Source organism: Neomonachus schauinslandi, chromosome 1, assembly GCF_002201575.2.
Source record: "Neomonachus schauinslandi chromosome 1, ASM220157v2, whole genome shotgun sequence".
NCBI lineage: Eukaryota > Metazoa > Chordata > Mammalia > Carnivora > Phocidae > Neomonachus > Neomonachus schauinslandi.
In genome coordinates this window covers 204,646,300-204,661,667 of record NC_058403.1, presented here as the reverse complement: position 1 = coordinate 204,661,667, position 15,368 = coordinate 204,646,300, and the positions used below count along the sequence as shown (strand labels likewise).

At 42.8% G+C, this 15,368-nt stretch overlaps 1 protein-coding gene across 1 annotated transcript in view; it reads right to left on the bottom strand.

Moving 5' to 3' along the window:
- Positions 1-8,404: 8,404 nt before the first annotated feature.
- The window catches only part of ADGRE3 (adhesion G protein-coupled receptor E3), a 38,812-nt gene continuing 31,848 nt past the window's right edge, over positions 8,405-15,368 (bottom strand). The window contains exons 10-15 of the mRNA XM_021705345.1: positions 13,171-13,368; positions 12,647-12,882; positions 11,872-11,938; positions 11,558-11,649; positions 9,911-10,079; positions 8,405-8,629 (exon numbers count right to left, since the gene is read on the bottom strand). Of these exons, the coding sequence (XP_021561020.1) occupies positions 8,519-8,629; positions 9,911-10,079; positions 11,558-11,649; positions 11,872-11,938; positions 12,647-12,882; positions 13,171-13,368 (873 nt within the window). The 3' untranslated portion in view covers positions 8,405-8,518. The remainder of the gene's footprint in view (positions 8,630-9,910; positions 10,080-11,557; positions 11,650-11,871; positions 11,939-12,646; positions 12,883-13,170; positions 13,369-15,368) is intronic.

The following is a 15,368-nucleotide window of genomic DNA, read 5'->3' as shown; positions in this document are numbered from 1 at the left end:
CCTTTGGACAATCCCTGAATTGTATCCAAAGGTAGGTAGACATTCTCCAAACTGATCAATTTATTGATCAACAATTGATGAGTAGCAGAACCCTTGATGAGTAGCAGAATCCTTGCATTGACTGAGAGCAGGTGATTATGACAAGGAGGTTCCGAGCAGAGGGGTAGTGGGGGAGGTTAGCATTCACTTCATTTCCCGTTCCCATCTCTATTTGTCTCCTCCCACCACCATACCTGCCCCAACTCACCAGTACTGAAACCAGCCCCCCATGTATCCTATAGACTGCAGAATGGGTGGGCATCCTGTTCTAAGCCCTCTGCCCAGGGGTCATTGGTCCAAGTGACTGTTTATCTGGGTCGGGGGAAGTTTCTGCATCTCAGAAGAGGAAACTTTATCTTCCCCCAGTGTGTTGAAAAATGGGGAAATGGAGCTGTGGTCACGTCTTTGAGTCATGCTGGGGGCGTTCCACAGTGGAGCTGGCTCAAACCTATCTCCCTTACACATGTCTCATGATTGTCTAATTTTAGGTAGAGAGATAAGGGTGAAGGAGGTCCCCTTTACCACTTTGGGTCCAGGGGAGCAAAGGTTGGGCATTCTTGGTGGATAAAAATAACAAAAACCATGATTTATCAAGCATGTATTGTGTGCTAGATAGAAACAGTAGCTCCCACTGAATCGTCACAATGACTCTGTGAGATTGGAACAATTACCAACCCCATTTTATAGCTGGGGAAACTGAGCCTTGCCCATTGTCATTGAGTGGATAAGTTGCAGAGCTGATATTTGGACTCAATCTGTGCCTCCAATGGTTGATCTCTTTCTGTAGCACCTGCCACCTTTCAAGGGACTGTCTGTAAACCTGAATTATCCCTGAGGACCCCAACCTTGTAGTTCTTATCTTGGCTGGCAATTATGGGAAGGGACCTGAGTGGTGTGGTGGAACAGACATCCTGGGCTGAGGTAGGGGACTAGGAATGGAGTTCTGGGTCTATTGATAATAATCTGTGTGGCTCTCCTGGGGCTATTATGATAATGCAGGTGAGAGAGGAAAGGGACCAGCTAGGAAGAAAATTAATCTATTTTGAAGATGGATCAAATGTGGGGTGTGAGAGAAAGAGGAGTAAAGAATTACCCCAAAGTTTTCAACTTAATCAACAGGAAAGATGGAGTTATTAATACCTAGAGCTGAGGAAGAAAAAATGCTTATGAACACATTTATTTATTTAAATTTTTAAAAAAAGATTTATTTATTTTAGAGAGAGAGAGAAAGCATGCAAGCAAGGGGAGGGGCAGAGGGAGAGAGAGAATCCTCAAGCTGACTCCCTGTTGAGCTTGGAGCCGACACGGGGCTCGATCCCAGGACCTGAGCCAAAATCAAGGGTCAGTTGCTTAACTGACTGAGCCACCCAGGTACCCCTATACATTTATTTATTTATTAAGATTTTTTGTTTTTAAGTAATCTCTACGCACAGTGTGGGGCTCGAACCCCCAACCCTGGGATCAGGAGTCGTATGCTCTGCTGACTGAGCCAGCCAGGTGCCCCTGAACACATTTAGATTTAGGTGGTTCATGAACTCTTGCTGAAGTTCAAGAATGGAATCTTGTGTGCAGCAGATGTGGTCATGGCCTACTTAGATCCTTGATCCTCATATTTTCAGCTACTTCTAATGGCCAGCAGCTGCCACCAGAGTCTTCCTGGTCTGGCACATGGCAGGTGAGAAGGGCTAGCAGGGAAATGCTTTCTGGAAGGGCTCTCAGCCAAAGCCTGGACTTAGTGTACACATACCCCAGCTCCCTCACCCCTCAGATGAGATGAGTTTGAAGTGTGTCCCTGTGCTCACCCAGAGGTCCCTACTGGGATTGAGCTTCCATTGCCTGCAGTGGTAGCCTGTTCGATAACACATCTTTGAACACATCTTGTACTGGCTGCCTTTCTTTCCCTGACTCACTTCTTCACCCTCCTGCTGGTGTTTCTGGGGATCACCTCCAAAAAACTACTTACACTTGAATCCTTGTCTCAGTGTTTGCTCTTGGGGGAACCCAAATTGAGACACTCTGGAACAGGGGAAGACAGGCTTGTGATGTGGTTCTAGTTTGCCTGGGATGGAGGGGTTCCTGGGACATGGGACTCTCAGTGCTGAAGATGGAAAGTGCTGGGCAAACTGGGATGAGTTGATCGCCCTTATAGGATAGTGCAGTACCAAGAAAACCAACAGAAGAGAAAGCTTCCAGAAGTAAAGGGGATAATGCATATGTAGATCAAACCATCATGTTGTACAACTTTTATCTGTTAATTATAAACAGGGAGCAAGGAGACTGGGGAGCAAGGAGGTGCCAGTAAACCTGGAAAAAACCTGGAAAAAATAAAAATAAACCTGGAAAAAAAATAAACCTGGAAAACTTGGAAAAAATAAAAATACTTGATTATTAAAAAAAGAAGAAAAGAGGACCAATGGAGTCAACTGTGACCCAAATGTCAAGTTAGAATAGATTGAGAAGCCTCCATCCTTAGCACTGAGGAAGCATTTGGGACCCTGAGCCATTCCTGGGTGTGTTGGAGGCAGAAATGAGACTGTAGTAGCTGAGTAGTGAGGGGGTCGGAGGAAGTGGGGACAGCAGAGCATAAACAACGTTTCTAGAATTTTGACTGTTGAAGAGAGAGGGGGAGAGAGAGAGAGAGGGAGAAAGAGAGAGGTAATTGCAGCAGGGAGGATTTTTTGGGTAGAAGGGACCTGAATGCCTCCCCCCTACTCTTCCCAACCCTCCTATTATTCTCATGTCAGATCTCCTGGGACTCCCAGACTAATTTTTTTTCCTTCATAATTTTCTTCTTTTGGCATTTTGCTCTGTGCTTTAAGAGATTTCTTCCATGTGGTCTTCCAAGCCACTGATTAGGCTCTTGACAGTGACCACACTCTTCTTTAATTTACCCAGAAAATTTTCTCTTTTTAATTATTCCATTTTTATTTAGTTCCATAAAGCATTTTGGTGCTGTACTTGAATCTCCTTACATTCTTATTTTATTGTGTTCAATTCTTACTGGAATTATTCTTATTTTAAGTCGTCTGTCTACTCCAGCAGCTCTATTTGTTGGGTGTCAATTACATCAGTTCATCCTTTTTCCAGCTATTAGGACCTCTCAATGTTGTCCTTTCTTCTTGGGGCTCAGACCTGGGGGTTGAGAACTCTAAGCAGGGGCAGTTTCCCAAGTGATGGAAGGAGATGGATTCACCACCTCCTTGGCACCTCCTTGCTCCCCAGTCTCCTTGGTCCCTTCTAGATTTAGGAGCAGGGTTCCTGTTGAGGGCCAGAGGGATCTCTCTCACACACACACACACACACAGGAGTGCTGCTGGCCTATCCCAGGAGGTCCATGGACCCCTGTGGGCCAGACTCTTCCTGGAACAGATGGTGTCTGATCTTCAGCCTAGAGTGCTCTTCAGCTTATCTTGGGACTCGCCACCTGGTGCATGGGGGAGACATTTCAACCCCAGATTTTCCTTTGGGGATTTCCCCAGAGATACCACTCTCATCCTTACCCAGCTGCCATTGGTCCCAGCAGACTTTTGCTGAGTAGATATATTAGTGTAGGGGGTAAAGAGGAATTGAGAAATGTACAAGTGGCCATTTTCCTAGCAGCTACCATTTCTCTTTCTTTAGCACAGGGGCCAGCAAACTATGCCTTTGGGGGGGGGGGTCAAATCCTGAGTGCAGCCTGTTTTTGTATGGCCAGCGAGCTAGACATTGTTGTTATATTTCTAAGGGGCACTCACACACACACGTATTCTGAAAAATCTAAAATATTTGTTATTCAGCCTTTTGCAGAAAAAGTTTCCTGACCTCTTTTTAGGATATTTAAATACCACTGGGGAAGAACCAGGAGAGAGGATGTCAGAGAGGTGGAAGACTCAATACAGAGAGAGGAGATATCAGTGGAGAAAGGTCCCCAAACAGGCAGGAGGGGATGAGCAAAGCATAGAGGGAAGCATTAGCCTTAAACAAGAGGAGGGACCTCTTTGCCGTTGTAGAGAATGGAGGAGGGGACTATTGGTATTGATGAGGGAAGGAAGCAAGGGTGGGTATGGATGTGGATGTATTTGTAAAGAATATCAGGAAGTTAAGGTAGTTTCCATCAGCTGGTGTTTATTATCGCTGTGAAGTAGGAGACAAGGTCTTCTGCCTCACATAAAGGGAAAGGTGATGAGGATTGAGGAAGGAAGTGAAAAACTGTAACCTTCCATGAGGGGAAGTTGATTCAGGATAAGAAGAGCAAGTTCCAGGTAACATGGAGAGTCTTGTTTAGATCAGAAAGCATATATTTGTAATGACTCCAAGATGAGTGATTCTGGGATCTCACTGCCCTGATGGAAAAGTGGTTAAGAGATGTGGTCTGTTCATAAGGAAGGATGCTTTGGACTGCAAGTAACATTACCTGACCTGAAGTGGCTTAACAATAGGGGCTTATTTGTCTCACATAAGAGGAAGTCCTAGGTTTGGTTCAGCAGCTCAACAATGTCATAAAAGCCCAGATTATTTTCATCTTTTCACTCTTCCATCCTCAGTATTTATGTGGTACCTTCTCTCTAAGCATCATATTATTGTATAACAGCCCAAAACAGGAAGTAATGGTCAGGTTCTTCTTGAATTTGTTTTGTTTTTATCAAGGAGAAAAAGTATTTTCCAGTAGGTGTTTCTTATATCTCATTGTCTAGAATTGGTCCAAATGCACCCATCCTAAAACAATCTCTAGCAAATAGGAATATGATCATTATGCTTAGTTTAGACTAGGGTTTCTCCACCTCAGCACTACTGACATTTGGGGATTGATAATCTTTTGTGGTGTGTATGTGGGAGCTGTCTTGTACTTTGTAGAATGTTTAGCAGCATTCCTAGCCTTTACCACATAGATGCCAGTAGCATTCCCCGCCTTTCTCCAGTCATGACAACAAACAATGTCTTCAGACATTGTCAGATGTCCCCACTGGGGGGAATCACTTCTAGTTGAGAATAACTGGGCTTAAACCAATCTCAACTGGCCCCATGTGTCCAAGCATATTGCTGTCCCAAGTCAGCAAACAATGAAAGTTCTATTAATAAGGAGCATATGATTTGGTGAAGACTGCTGAGCAGACAATCTGCAGTACTACCATTGTTGGATTGGTCCTGGATTGAGGTTTTCCCAGCTAGTTATGGAATCAGAACAAGGGAGCAATGTGTTGAAAGTATGGGAGAAAATCACTTGACATGGTTGATCATGAGATTTAGCCTGGATAAGAAAGGAGGTAAAGCTGATGGTTTGGGAGAAGCTGATGGTCTGAAGGACTGGATGAGTTTAAAGAGCAGGGTCAGGATGAGTGAGTATAAGAAAGTGAGGAAAGGCCTTGGAAGGGGCTACCTTTTTTACAAAACATCAAGGGAATATTTGCAAAGGCCATTATTTGGGCATCCAGGGACAAGCACTGGCTGAACACATGATAGTGAAGAGAAATCCAATGAAACACACATTTATTGAGAGCCCAATATGCAGAACAAACATTTCAGGAAGTAAAGGCTAAACCTTTCCTCTCCAAGGATGACATCTATAATGATTTCCCTTGTCCTCAGCTTTGTTGTTCACCATGCCAACCAGATCCATGGGTGTGACTTTCCACGTGGAGTTGAATGTTCTAGTTTGAATATTTTCTCTTCACTTGCTCTGAAGAAACATCCCCCCACAAAAGATGTTTAGATTAAAGGTAGATGTAAGGATGAAACAAAACAAACCACTACCACCAACAAAACAGAAAGAAAGAGCAGAAGTGGATTAAAGGTAGAGAGTGTTACGGAAGTGGTAGGTTCTTTGCCTACTCAATACCATTTGCCGAACAGCCAAATAACAAAACAGTATTTGATGGCAAGGAGGTGATTTATTCAATGGCCAGAGAACAGAAAAGGGGAGCTCATGTTCTAAAGGCACCTTCTCCTCGATTAGGTCATTGTTAGGGTTTTATGGGGTTAGGGTAATTAAGGGACTGGTAAGCAAGCTGACCTGGGGTGGGGTGTTTCAAGGAAGGGGGACGAGGCTTCTAGGATTAGAGTGCCACCTCTGTTCTTCCCTTAAATGGGCACAGTGGGATCTGTCATGTTGCAGGTAGTTATGTTTTTTGTTATTATAATTAGATGGTAATGATCTTGAAGTCATCTGGAGGGTTAATATGGCATCTGAACTGGATCAAACTGGTCAAAAAGTGGGTTATTATGGCTTGTTCAGAGCTTGTTAGTAAGTCCCTAGTGACAAGAGCTCCATCCAGCATGCAAGGATGACACAATCTAGCATTTTGGAATCCTACGTCAGGTGTGGCCTTCTGCAGCTTATATGGGAGGACTTCTCAAAAATCCCATATGAAGAATTCTTTGGTTTTTTTTTGAAAAAATTTCAGACATAGTAGCCTGCTCCAGAATTTAAGTTAATTTATGTCTATGAAGAAAGGCTAGACTCTAAGCCCCATGAAAGCAGAGACTGTGTTGGTCTTATTCCTTTTGTAGGTCCATTACCTACTACAGTACCTTGACACATTGTAGAACTCAACAAATATAGTTTTTACCACCCATATGTTACAGCTTGGTTTAAAAGCCCCAAGTCCCACAAGAAAACCAATACCTCCTATAGCAGCCCATGAGGATAGAATTTCCTGGCCCGGTTGAGGAATGAGTCATTGTATGCAGGAAGTCCAAAGCTATCATTCCCCTCCTACTATTTATGGTTCATTCACAGAACTCCCTGCCCAGTCAAACATGACTTTTTACAAACAATATTGCCTGGTTACACAACTGGCCTTTCAATGTTAACAAGTTTCTAGGGAACAGAGCTAGAAATTTAACCCAAGGGCAAATTTGTCCATGGAAAGTGAAGGGTTTTTTTTTTTTTTTTTTTTTTAGCTTTTTAATCATATCCTGTGCCTAGAAAAATAAAAGCTTAAGAAATTATTTTTATTTTTTTTTTTTTTAAAGATTTTATTTATTTATTTGAGAGAGAGAATGAGAGAGAGAGAGCATGAGAGGGGGAGGGTCAGAGGGAGAAGCAGACTCCCCGCCGAGCAGGGAGCCCGATGTGGGACTCGATCCTGGGACTCCAGGGTCATGACCTGAGCCGAAGGCAGTCGCTTAACCAACTGAGCCACCCAGGCGCCCCGCTTAAGAAATTATTTTAATTAAAATTGTAAATGTTATATGCAACTAATGAATCATTGAACACTACATCAAAAACTAATGATGTACTACACAGTGGCTAACTGAACATAATAAAAACATAAAATCAGATACAAATACAAAAAAATTAAAGTGAATGTATTTCTTACAGGTAACTAATACATATAGCCCCCTTTCAAAGATACGATCATCTTATTCAACTTCCACAATGTTAAGTAATGATAATAAAATATCTCCAGTTATTGGAGTGCGGGAAACTTTGGAAATTATTTTGGATTATCTGGGAAGTCTTTCAAAGGTCACAGTTAGCAGCCAGCACCTTTTACAATTTTACTTTTATTGGGCATGATTAAACCTAATATTCATAAAATTTTTTTCTGATCACTTGACATGCCCTAAACCTTTTTTCCTGGTCCTGTTTTCCTTTTGGTTCTTTTTGAAAGATTTAGAATGAATTCTCCTTTCTGCCCTCCAAATAGGGAGAGATGTGTTTTTAGTGACTCAATATTTCCAGTGCTGAGAATATCACATATTAGCTCAAGAAAAGTAAAAGATAATGTGTCAGAAATTTCTCAATTTTTTCATTTTAAAAACAATACATTCTAAGGCTCCTTGGCTAGCAGATGTGCTGGGTGTACACATGGGAGTACACAAATGAAACTGGGAAAATTTTTATGGATTATGAGTTTGGAGCCCATCTTGCTCATCTAGGGGCATGCCTTCTTAAAGAAGTATATTCTCTAATTTCTCCAAAAAGACAAATAAAGGAAAACTATAGAGAGGTACAAGGTAGTGCATTGAGCCTGAGTTAAATCAATGGAAGAATGGGTGGATACCAGCCACTGAGTTCCACAGAGGTCTTCTTACTAACAGGACCATTTCCTTTCCCAGGCAGTTCCCATTATTCCATGTACCCCTCCCTTATAATTATGTAGAACATCTAGGGTGGAGTCCCTCTCTTTTCCATGGTATCTACTAATCGCACTGGGCTTACATTCACCTCTCCACAGGACAGCAGGATTTCAGAGGATGGTGACCACTCTGCTATGTTGGTGATTGTAAGTCTACCCCCCAAAATATTCTACTTTAGATGGTAGTGGTGCTGGTGATATGTCTTACCCCTATTCCTTTGTATGACAAGAATATATACACAAGCTAGCTTAAGCACTATCAGTGATCAGGGAAGAGTCACTGAGGAACAATATAGTGAGAATGGGAAATGCAAGCCAGGTCATCAGGAAGAGCTCTTTGCCATTCCTGCTGGGCAAGGGAGCTCATACTAAGACGGGGAGAGGGGATTGGTGTGTTGGGGGGGAAGCATTAGAGTAAGTCACAGCTCTCTTACTTCACTGGGTTTTGAGTCAGCGCCAAACTTGGTGGAAAGTGTAAAAGTCTCAGACTCAGATTTAGATTTCGTGATCTCTCCAAACCAGTTTCGGACCTGGAATATCAAAGAAAATACTGGAAAGTTTTTGATAACAGTGGTGAAGAGAAAACCAGTGAGTCAGGAAGAGAATAAAGACATTATTAAAAAGAGTTTCCCTACAACATGTGGTATATATGTATATGGAATATTATTTATGGAGCCCTAGAAAGGAAGGAAATTCTGACAGAGGCTACAACATGGATGAACCATGAAGACGTCATGCTGAGTGAAAGAAGCCAGACACAAAAGGACAAATCATGTCTGATTCCACATATATGAGATCCCTGTAAGAGTCAAATTAGTTGAGCCAGAAAGTAGAATAGTGGTTACTAGGGACTTAGCAGTGGAGAATGGCTATGTGGATAGACATGTGATAACACAAATAATTACAAAGGTAATCGAAGTGATTGGCATATATGTGTTCATTGCCTAATTCTTTTAACTTTTTTGTATGCTTGAAAATGTTCATAATAACATGTTGAAAAAATTAACTTATTATGTAATGCCATCATAGAACTATTAAAACATATTAGTATGGAGACTATACCCTCACATGGAAATATGTTTAAGAATTCAGGTGTTTAAGTGGTGTGGCAGATTGCATTATGGATTTCAATTATTCACTTCTCTGTCATAGTACACACTCATGGTGTAATACTTAGCCTCACGATGGGTGGAGGGTTCTTTTCCCTTGACTTTGGGCTTGGGCATATGACTTTCCTTGGCCGATGGAACGTCAGTGGAAGTGATGCAAGCAGGACCACAAGGCTTGAAATGGCCTTGCCCAGTCGGGCTTGTTTTCTTGTGATTTAGCTACTGTCATGAGAAGAACATATCCTAGGTTGCCGCTCCCTTTCTGCCAAGCCTCAGGATGAGTCACAAGGAGCAGACCTGAACATGATCTGCATCCTGGAGCCAAGCCAAGCTGAATCCAGACAAGATCAGCTGAACTTCAATCATCCTTCAGACTTGAGAATGAGAAAAGTAAATATTTGTGTTTAGGCTACTGAGATTTTTTAGGTTGTTTGTTACCCAGCAATAGCTGACTATTAAAAATGGGAAAGCTGTTGAAAAACATATTTCCTTGATGTAGCAATTATTTACTTTCTGAAAGCTGTTAATAAATTGATGTATCTTACAATCAATAACATCTTAAAGTAGAGAAGATATGGATAGTGTTTACACATGGCTCACAGCTCCTATGAAAATTTAGAGAACATAGATTTAAATATTCATTAATGTATATACCTCCAAATATTTATCTTTATGACAATAACAAAAGGGGTTGCTGTTTACCTGCTGGCTGAGGAGGCAATACACCAAGAAGATGAAGAAGCCCTGCAGGCTGTTGACGATGGTGAAGAGGTAAGCCATGACATGGGCAGCTGGACCCACCTGCAGGATGCCCAGGAACCATGTGCAGCCCAGGATGAAGAGCTGAGATATCGTTTTGAGTGTCAGCATCCTGAAGGGAGTCATACACAATGATGTGAAAAAGCTAATAATGGACATGGACACCCTATTGTGTGGTTATTAATGGTGAGGACTCTGGAGCTACTCTGGCTGGGTTTAAACCCAAGGCAGAACTAATTGGCTTGTGACCTTGGACAAATTACTTTACCTTTCAATAACTCAGTTCCCTCATCTTTATAATAACCCTGTTTCACACAGTTGCTGCCAAGATTAAATGGGACTTTAACATATGTAAAGTATTTAGGAAAGTATGTAAAACAAAATTGGTACATATATAAAGCATTCTAAAACTGGGTGCTCTTTATCTCTCTCATTATATCATTTATAGATGAAGTGTCATATAATTTATTATCCAGACAGGGAGGCTTTTGAGGCAGATGTGGTGCTGATTAACAATTACAGTGGGTCAACAGGCATAACTGGCACCATCCCAGGCAAACTAGGATGTAAGGTCACCTTACTTATGTATCTATATATCCCTAATTAGAAAATATAGTAATACGTAAGTGAGAAAAGCTAGTTGGGGAACAATTTGCATAGTGTGATGTTACTGGGTGCATGCCTGTCTGTTCTACAGAACATGCACAGCCCAGAAAAAGGTCTGGGGAAAATATTATACATATCATACACTTTGTTACCTCTGGCTTCCCTGAGAAGTGGAAGGAGAAAAGAAAGGGAGGAGTTAGCTGCTTTCAGATTTTACTTTATATATTTTAAAAACTTTTGAAAAATTTTTCAACAAATGCACTATTTTTGTGATTACAATGAAATCAACAACAAATTACATGTTCACATAAAATGGATGCTGCAAGATGAAAAAAGTCCTTATCGTCCAAAATGTTGTGAAATAATATCATACAAAATATATTTTAATAGAAATCCTTCCCAAACCTATTGCATCTGTGTTATGTGGCAGAAATTGCTGTTTTTTCCCCCCCATTCTCCTCTTCTTCATTTTAGTGCTGGATCCTTCCTTTTTTGAGTTTTATCAAGGACACATGGCTACCCAGTTAGGACTACATTTCCCGGCCTGCCTTGAAGGTAGGTGTCACTGTGTGATCAAGGTCTAGCCCTTGAGATACGGGCAAATGTGGAACATGCAGCTTCTTCCCATGGATGGGATACTGGCAAGGAAACATCTGGGGAATATGGAGCAACAAACTAGAAAGGACTCGGGTCTCTGGATTCCTTTGTGGAGCTGAGCTTCCCCACTAGCCCTGGACTGCTCACCTTTGGACTGTGACATGCGAATGAAATAAACTTTTATTTCACTCCTTTCTTAGGGTCTTTTTGTCACTGAAGCTTAGCCCATACTACAGCTAATACAAGCTCTCATTAACTGTGACACTGGGTTTGCTAGCTCCTGGAACTTGTTTGTGGGGTGTATGTGTGTGTGGATGTGTAGGAGGCACCAATGGGGCATAAGTAGAGAAAAGAGGGGGTCAGAAAATACCATTTACCCCACTTTACCTTATATTCTGGATGGTTGACACTTCACTGTTGAGAGAGGAAAGTTTCCTTTTCAAAATCCAAAGGACCAGGAGAAAAAGAACTAAATTCACCTGCAGGAATGACACAGATCATGCAGAACGCAAGTTAAAATAATGCACCGTGTCCGCTGTAAATTGCACACAATTCCCACCTCCCTGCACGTGGGATTGAACTGGTAGCAGGTGGAAAAATCAATTCATACAGCTGAGAAAATGTATGCCCCTTATGCTGTCTTGCACCCAGCATGCCCGGTGCTTCTTCTTCGGTCGGGAACCCTGGAGCCACATACTCACACAGATGATGGCACAGACGGGGCCAAGGAAACTCCAGATGAATCCCTGGTCCAGGTTGAGCCAGCAGCTGGGAACAATGGGAAAAGGGGCACAAAGAGAGATCAGAGAAAGCGCATGAAATGAACACTTTTCCCAATGCTTTGCCAACATCTCCTGAAAATGTCAGTGGATGACAATGAAGTCTTTGATTGTTCACTACCATGTGTTAATGCTACACTAAACATTTTACAAGCACAGTCCTGCTGAAGTTTTAGACCAGCATCATGAGGGTGGGACCATAGGAACAACTGTTACCCCTGTTTCGCTAATGGGGGCACTGAGACTTGAGGACTCGAGGTCCCAAATTATGGGAAGGATGAAACTGGGACCTAACCACAAAATGCCTTCTTTCCAGAACCTTCCACACTCTTTTTTTTTTTTTAAGATTTTATTTATTTATTCGAGAGCGAGAGAGAGAACATGAGCAGGGGGAGGGGCAGAGGGAGAGGAAGAAACAGACTCCCCGCTGAGCAGGGACCCCCCCCCCCGACATGGGACTCGATCCCAGGACCCTGGGATCATGACCTGAGCTGAAGGCAGATGCTTAACAGACTGAGCCACCCAAGCACCCCAAACCTTCCACACTTTTACTGTCATCTTTCTCGCCTCACCGGGAAAGAGGTTAGACCTGTTACAGCTGAGGGGAAAGGAGAGTGGTTTCAACATGGATATCCCAATCATCATCGTTAACACTGCCCTTAAAACTGTCCAAGCGTAGAATGAGACTTGAGCTCACCGATCAGGTGTTCCATAAAGGTCAGACTTGATCACAGCAGAAATGGCCACAATTATAGCTGGGACTCCATAGCCCACGGGGAACATGAGCTTCTTCATGAACTTGCTCACACTGGAGTAGTTGACCACTGTCAGGTTGCGTGCAGTGAGGAAGAGATTCAGACCCTCCAGCAGCATCCAGGTGAAGGACGCCAGGTAGAGATAGTGTAGGGCACCCGCAATGATGGCACACAGCACCTGGAGGAGGAGAAAGATGTCACCAGGAGGGACTATAAGGGAGGAGGGTGACCCCAGGACCTTTCCCATACTCTGCCATTGAAGAGAACTCTCATGTATATGGTCGAGTTGTCAGGAGAGGGTTTGTCTCCTAATGTCTTCCATTCATTAGTCAATGTGAAATAGGCTACCTACCCCTCCAAACTCCCTGGACCCGAGGCCATTTTATTAAGGTATCAGTGCAGCACGGCTCCATGAACTGAGCACCCCTGGGACAGGACAGGGGCTCCTCTGTGACAATGTCAGTACCTTGATCTCAGTCCGGTTGATGGCCGTGAGGAAGAGCAGGTGGGCCAGGAAGAGGCAGATTGAGAGCTGCAGGTGGATCGAGGTGCTGGTGTTCTGGATGGCTTTGCACAGCAGGAAGGTGAGGGCTGCCAGGAGGAGGCACAGCAGAGAGATGCTCAGCCCCACACAGGTGATCACAACCAGCATGGGATCCTCCTCCTGGGACCCAGCAAAGAGGACATCATGGTCAGTCTCCAGGATTAATCCCCCTCCCCCTTGGAATGGGGCATCCCAAACATAGGCATGACTCCAGATGACAGAGAGTGTAAGAAGTATCTGTCAGACTAAGTCTTTTTCCCCCAGCTTTATTGAGGGATACCTAATATACAAAATAGTATGCTAATTGAATGCACACATTTTGATGAGTTTGGACATAAGCACATATCTATGATGCCATCACCACAATCAAGGTAATAAACGTATCCATCACCTCCAAGATCTTGTGTCTCTTTGCTTTTTTCTTTCTGTGATAAGAAACAACATGAGATCTACTCTCTTAATAAGTTTTTAAGTCCACAATTCTGTATTAACTATGGGCTCTATGTTGTATAGCAGACTCACCTTGAAATGAATGAATATGCTAGGCTAAGTCTTGCACCCAAGAGCTGCAGGAAGCCCCGTGTAGCAGAGGCTATTAATCTCTTCACACTCATTGGTATCTGCCCTTTGGCTGCTTTCTGTGAAATCCAGTGACCCTGCCTGAGAGTATTTCTCCTGACACACGAACATGCTTGGACGTGCCAGAAGGAGTCACAAATACCAGGATGTTAATGCCCCTTGAAAGCTGCCCTCAAGTAATAAAAGTAATGGCATTGGTGGATAAATACCTCAGCTCCCTCACCTTTATGTGGGAAGGCTCTGAGATGCATGTTCTGTGATATCTCCCAGAAGTAACCAATGGGATTGAGTCCCAGTTGTCCATGGGGGTAACTTTCTCTTTAACACATCCTTTACTGGCTGCCTACTCTTCTCTGTCTTACTTCCTTATTGTCCTACTGATGTGTCTTGGGGTCACCTCCCAGAGAAACTACTCACCTTCAAATTTTTGTCTCAGGATCTGCCTTTAGGAGATCCCAAACCAAGACATCTGTATAATTCAGCTCTTGGCGACTCATCTCCTTAAAGACAGGAGCCAGGAATCTGGTGAGCCACGCAGACTGATAAGACTCACAAGTAGGAAATGATAGTTGCCATCCCTTATAAGGATATGCAGATTTTCACTTGTTTCAATATCACTTTATAGAACTTTTTAATCCTTTGCTTTTTTAACCTTAAAAAATTGTGAAATATAACACACATACAGAAAAGAGCATACACATAAATGTATCACATGATTAAAAATTATGAAATGATTTGTAAGATCATTAGTTTGTAGACATTACCCCAGAAGCTCTTTCCAATTGCAAACCACCTTTTTCCTCAGAGGTAACCAGGATCCTTTTATGATAAGCAGTTCCTGCCTATCTTTATAGTTTCACCACTGAAGTATGCAACCCCTGAGAATATGGCTTAGTTGTGTCTGTTTCTAAACTTTGTACAGATGGAAATATACTCTGCTCCACACAGTCACTCAGAAACCCATGATAACACAGGCTTCACAATCTGGTAGCTACACCATCTGGAGAATGTTGCTTTCTTGTCACCCTGGGGGGTCCCACATGGGATTTTCTAAGCTTCATCCCAGAAAAGTAGCCTTGCTTTCTTTTTTCCTTTCAAATTTTTAATCAAATTCTAGTTAGTTGACATACTGTATAATATTGGTGTTAGGAGTAGAATTCAGTGATTCATCACTTACATACAACACCCAGTGCTCATCATAACAAGTGCACTCCTTAATACCCATCCCCCATCTAGCTGATCCCCATCCACCTGTAGCATTGCTTTTAATAGCCCCCAGTGGGGAAACAACCTAGATGCACATTAACTGTAGAACGGATAGGTAAATTGTAGTACAGCCCTGCAAGGGAACATCATACAGAAATCCCGTGTCCATTAAGCACTTACCCCCGTTTCTTCCTCCCCCAGTCCCTGGCAACCAGTAATCTACTTTCTGACTCTCTGGGTTTGCTTATTCTGGACATTTCATATAAGTGGAACCATACAACAGGTAGCCCTTTGTGTCTGACGTCTTTCACTCAGCGCGATGTTTTCGAGGCTCA